The sequence below is a fragment of the Podarcis bocagei genome (genome assembly GCF_964188305.1).
Source record: "Podarcis bocagei genome assembly, chromosome: 17".
NCBI classification, from domain to species: Eukaryota; Metazoa; Chordata; class Lepidosauria; order Squamata; family Lacertidae; genus Podarcis; species Podarcis bocagei.
Genome location: NC_138143.1, coordinates 33,660,658 through 33,666,657, shown reverse-complemented (window position 1 = coordinate 33,666,657; position 6,000 = coordinate 33,660,658). Strand labels below are relative to the sequence as shown.

General features: G+C 45.0%; 1 protein-coding gene across 5 annotated transcripts in view; it reads right to left on the bottom strand.

Moving 5' to 3' along the window:
* The window catches only part of CLCN1 (chloride voltage-gated channel 1), a 105,008-nt gene that overhangs the window by 54,673 nt on the left and 44,335 nt on the right, over positions 1 to 6,000 (bottom strand). For 3 of the 5 annotated variants that reach the window (XM_081176254.1, XM_081176257.1, XM_081176253.1), the window contains exon 1: positions 1,325 to 1,690. The exons of 1 other annotated variant lie outside the window; for it this stretch is intronic. In XM_081176254.1, coding sequence (XP_081032380.1) covers positions 1,325 to 1,513 — 189 coding nt within the window. In that variant the 5' untranslated portion in view covers positions 1,514 to 1,690. Of the gene's footprint in view, positions 1 to 1,324; positions 1,691 to 6,000 lie in introns of those variants that run through there. One more of the 5 variants, XM_081176255.1, reaches the window with a different exon arrangement.

Here is a 6,000-nt window from a genome sequence, read left to right as displayed (position 1 = left end):
TAAAAAACCTCAAGGGATTCTATTTAAATTATACAGGATCCAAATTTTACCCATGCACCTCGGAAAAGCATAGTGTGTGCTTTGTGTGTCTACGTCTATTCTTCCAGTCTTTTTCTCCAAGGCAGTGAGAGGCTGACCCTTGGGATGGGAGAGAGAACTGACCAGAAGAGGTGGTACTCATGGCACTTGTTCAAAAATCCAAATGTGAAATAGGCCTAAACTGGTTGGCGACCCCTGGCCTAATCTATCGCGCAGGATTGTTGTAAGTCAACAGCATCACTCTGCGCTTGTTGGACTGAGCTACAAATAACACACTAACAAGATCCTCAGAAGCAAAATACATCCACTTGATATAGAAAGGTGAAAGGACTGAACAGGCTGATCTTTGCTGTGCATAACACCTAGATATCCTCCTTAGAAGTATCCCCATCATTGACTACTTTATACTACGTTTTATTTTAGCATCGCAAGGCCAGATTCTTACTTCCCACACCAAGAACTCCAATGTGGCCTGGTTCCCCTGACCAGCTCCTAAAACCACTATAGAGGACTGGCTCTTTCAACCACACCCCGTGTTAGAGCAAAATCCCAAAGTCTTCTACATCACAACCTTCCAAGTTCATAAACAACCTTTCCAAAATTCGGACACTGAATATACGTATGTAAAAAGAGTCTGGTGAAAGGTGGGTAATAATAATAATAATAATAATAATAATAATAATAATAATAATAATAATGGTCCCCGTACCAGATAAGATTGAACTGTGGCCCAGATGTTCAGGTCTGGACTTTTCCTTCCGCGCCATTTCCAGGGAATCCATTTGATTGCTGTGGGCGTCGTGGTAGAAATTACTAACACTTCCATTCAATGTATTACAGCGAGACAGCCATCTTTCCCACATCATACATACAGTGGTACCTCAGGTTACATACGCTTCACGTTATATACGCTTCAGGTTACAGACTCCGCTAACCCAGAAATAGTGTTTCAGGTTAAGAACTTTGCTTCAGGATGAGAACAGAAATCGTGCTCCGGTGGCGCGGCGGCAGCGGGAGGCCCCATTAGCTAAAGTGGAGCTTCAGGTTAAGAACAGTTTCAGGTTAAGAACGGACCTCCGGAACGAATTAAGTACTTAACCTGAGGTATCACTGTACATGCCTCCTGGTTCACCTGGTGCTCAGCAAATTTTAAGCAAAAAAATTGTTAGCAAAATTTTTAGCCTGCCCTCAGGACCAGCACGCATGTGATGGGCTCCATTCTGACACATCCGCCTATTATTATTCCATACATCCGCCTATGATTATTCCATACCATCCACCCTACCTGCACATGGTTGAGGGCCTTCTCCTGGTACTGCACGCTGTCCCCAGTTCCCCCGGTCTCGTGCCCCGCCTCGGATGGGATCCCATAACTGGTGCAATTTTCATAGTGCATGTAGTCGTACTGGGGGGCACCGCCCCACAGCGCTGGGCCCTTCTTGGCGTCATCCGCCTTGTGCTCTGAATGCTCCATTGCGCTATACTCGACTTCTTCTGCGCTGGGACACGGGTGCAGCAGGACGAATGCCGAGCCCCACAAGGTGTTTGGCCCAAGGCATGGCCCCTTGTCTGCCGACCTCTCCTTCCCTATCCCTTATGTCTTTCTCACTTTCTTCTCTTCCTAGCCCCCAAAGGCGTCTGGGGTAGTGATAGCTGGGTTTAACTATATTTAGAACAACCTTCTTCTGTCACATGACCCACCCCCCCACCAAAGCCACATCTGATCTGAGCAAGAGGCATTAACTCGGCCTGGATTGAATATCAGGTGTGTGACAGGAGGGAACCCTGAAGGAGCGGGGGTGGGGAGGAGAAGGCAGCAATGAGGGAGATAGGAAGAAGCAGCCGGGCAATGCAAGGCCGGCAGGATGGGAGGGAAGCACACAGAGTTCTCCTCCTGCTCACAGTAGCCAGTCTTCGCCTCTGCATATTTACGTATTCATACGCTAGGATATGCATTGGTATTGGCAGTTCATTACGTCAACTCTTAATGTCCATATAACAGCACAACTAACGCATACCCTCCAGCATTTCCCCAATGAAAATAAGGAAACTCTATTATTATTATTATTATTATTATTATTATTATTATTATTATTATTATTATCATCATCATCATCATCATACCCCACCCATCTGATTGGGTTCCCCCAGCCACTCTGGGTAACTTCCAACATCTGTAAAAACATAATAAAACATTAAAAACCTTCCCTATACAAGGTTGCCTTCAAATATCTTCTAAAAAAAGCATGGGTAGGCAAACTAAGGCCCGGGGGCCGCATCCAGGCCAATCCCCTTCTCAATCCAGCCTGTGAACGGTCCGGGAATCAGCGTGTTTTTACATGAGTAGAATGTGTGCTTTTATTTAAAATGCATCTCTGGGTTATTTGTGGGGCCTACCTGGTGTTTTTACACGAGTAGAATGTGTGCTTTTATTTAAAATGCATCTCTGGGTTGTTTGTGGGGCATAGGAATTCGTTCATCCCCCCCAAAAAAAAATATAGTCAGGCCCCCCACAATGTCTGAGGGACAGTGGACCGGCCCCCTGAAAAAGTTTGCTGACCCCTGTTCTAAAGGTTGCATAGTTACTTCATCTCCTTGGCTCAGGGGTTGCATAACTCTATACCCTCCAACATTTCTCCAATGAAAATAAGGACATCCTAAGGAAAAGAGGGACGTTCCAGGCAGTGGCGTAGCGTGGGGGGTGCAGGGGGGGGCGGCCGCACCGGGCGCAACATCTGGGGGTTAGGGTTAGGGGCGCAAATCCACGGGTTAGGGGGCGCAAATTACTTGCCTTGCCCCGGGTGCTGACAACCCACGCTACGCCACTGGTTCCAGGATCAAATCAGAAACATGGAAGGCTTCTGTAAATATGGGACTGTCCCTGGAAAATGGGGGGACTTGGAGGGTTTGCTAACGCCACCTTCACACAATGATAACCACTTGAACCGGTCATGGCTGCCCCCCCCAAAAAAAAATTTCTGGGAGCTGTAGTCTATGGCAAGGGTGCTGAGAGTTGCTAGGAGACCCCTAGGGACCTCCCAGAACTACAGCTTCCAGAATGATGTAACAACAATCAATCCCTCTTCACAGGGAACTCTGGGAAGTGTAGCTCTGTGTTTCAAATGTATAGGGTTGGATTCAACTAACCCAGTGCACTTGTGCAAGTCAGCTCAAGGTTTCCAGCTAGAGGAGGAACAGGGCTTTCTCCCACCCCACCCCACCCCACATCCCCATGCTTCCTCTAAGCCTGATTTGGAGGGTCATGACAACAACTAGAGAATGGATAATATTTAAGAATGATGTAAAACTTTATTGTACAAATAGCTCCATATTAGCAGAAATTGAGTGATATTTGTAAAGAAAAAGATCAAAGGAATGTCTACAAAGCAGAAAGAAATGATATTATATAATGTAAACCTGTGTAAAAAAAGAATGTTTATATCAAACAGTGTAATGAGAAGGATGGGAAAGATTGTGTCGATGAGTACTTTTACTATGTAAATAACTTTTTATTTTTGTTACTTCTTTATTTATTTTTCTTGCTTTATCAATTTTCTATTTTATATAATTTCCTTTTTTTCTACCTGTTAAGATATAGTACATAATGTTTGTATAGACATGCAATTTTTTAAATCAATAAAGAATATTTTTTTAAAAAACAAGCAAACCCCAGTGCACTTGTGCAAGTCAGCTGAAGGCTTCCAGCTAGAGGAGGAACAGGGCTTTCTCTCCATCCCCTGGCCCTCGCATCCCCATGCTTCCTCTAAGTCTGCTCTGGAGGGTCATGAGAACCCCTACAAAACTGCACGGGGGAGGAGAGGGAATATTGTTTTATTGCAGAAACCTCACATTGACCTACTCATTGGCAAAATGCAAGCTGTTCCACCGATACTTGCCCAAATGGGCTTTATTATGAATAAAACTATTTAAAATATTCATATTTCTGTAGCTGTATGTTCAGTCAGCCTGCTTATATAGAGCTCCAGTACAACGTAACTGTAACAACTTTCTGTAACTATCCAATCACTGAACGTCACTTTCGATCCCTTATTTGCATACGTGGACCTGAACTATCTACAGTATCCCCCTGCTGGCCCAGGGTGAGAACTTCAGTATATAACATGTTCTTTGCTGATTCTTTAAACCCATAGGTGTACCCCTATGGGTACAACGGACCCCAGTGCTGTCGTCTAGTGCTGGCTTCCCCAACACAGACTTTCCCCCCTTCTCACTCTGTTTTCTATTGCATACACTTCTATCTGCGGCAGCTGGGAAGAGACCCGCTCACTTATTTGCTTAGCTGTGAGAAGAATGAAGGGCACATTTTTTCCACACTGATGGCCCACTGACAGCTCTTGAACCTGCTCATGACTTGGCCTGTCTGTAAACAAGACAGCTCTTACAAGGGCAATTAATAGGAAGAAAAGAGGAAGTGAGTGTGAGACCCCCAGATCATATTCCAAGCAGGAATTGTGTGCAGGGAAAGAAGACCCCTCTGCCAATGAGCAATTTTCAGCACCTCTTTTTTATCTCTTGATCCCAAAGAGAGTATGACACAAAGACAGTGGCAGCACCAGGGGGAGAAAAATTGTAGCAGGGGCATAGGGGGAGAAAAATACATTTTTGTGCCAGTGAACTTGGTCCCCACATGTTGGGGGGGTGGAGGGATAAAGATTTTGGGGCATTTTTCCTGCAGGAATACTTGTCTCCTGCTCATCCTCCCCCCACTTGCCCCTCTGATGCTGCCTATGCATAAACAGCAAAACTTCCAACAGCTGGTTAGAAGCTGATTTACACTAAAGTGACAATAATTTCTGCTTCCCAGTTTGCTAACAGCAGCAACAACAAAATACGCCCCCCCCCCCAATACTCTGAAATGAAGAAAACTTAGGGTGACCTATGGATTTTTTTGCATGGAAGGAACATGGGCTCCATTCAGTACCAGTACAGTGGTACCTTGGTTCTCAAATGCCTTGGTACTCAAACAACTTGGAAGCCAGACCCTGCAAACCTGGAAGTAAATGTTCCGGTTTGCGAACTTTTTTCGGAAGTCGAACATGCTCCATTTTGAGTGTTATGCTTCCGATTTGAGTGCCACACTTCTGTTTTGAGTGTTATGCTGAGTTTTTTGCTATTTATTTTGCGTTTTTGTTTTTGCAGCTCTTTTTTGTGTGTGTGTGACTGTGTGGAACCCAGTTCAGCTACTGATTGATTGATTGTGTGACTGCAGTACATTGTTTATTGCTTTCATTTTATGGATTAATGGTATCGTTAGATAGTAAAATTCATGTTAAATTGCTGTTTTAAGGGTTGTTTTTAAAAGTCTGGAACGGATTAATACATTTTGCATTACTTTCTATGGGAAAGTGCGCCTTGGTTTTGGAATGCTTTGGTTTTAGAACGGACTTCCGGAACGGGTTAAGTTTGAGAACCAATGTACCATTGTATTCAAAACAAATTCCTGGGATCGGAAGACTTTTAATTTCAAGTGCACACCTTCTGTAACTGGCTCTGGTTGGTGGGTCTCACAAGGAGAGTGGAGCCTGCCAACCTGAAGTCTGCCCATCATAGCTGTCAAGTGTCCCTTGTTTGAAGGGACAGTCCCTTATTCCAGCGCCATGTCCCACTGCTGTTCCTTATTGATGGATGTCCCTTAAATGTCCCTTAAATGATGTCCCTTAAATTTCAAAGGAAGCAGCTCCTCTCCCTCCCTCCCTGCCAGCCAGGGAGGAGGGAGGCTCCAACTGCGTTGCTTGGCTGTGTTGCTCACCCAATAAGAAGTCTAAAAACGACTGGGGGGTGGAGCTTGCATGCCTTGTGTGTGGCTAGTTAATGCAAGCTGAGGGGTTTTTTGAATGCTGGACGCCATTTTGTTGCACATGCTGCTGCAAACTTTGCAGTGCAAAGCCAGGCCGGGGAGCCATCTTAAGTTGAGGCTGCATAGGCCTTGTGGTGCATGTG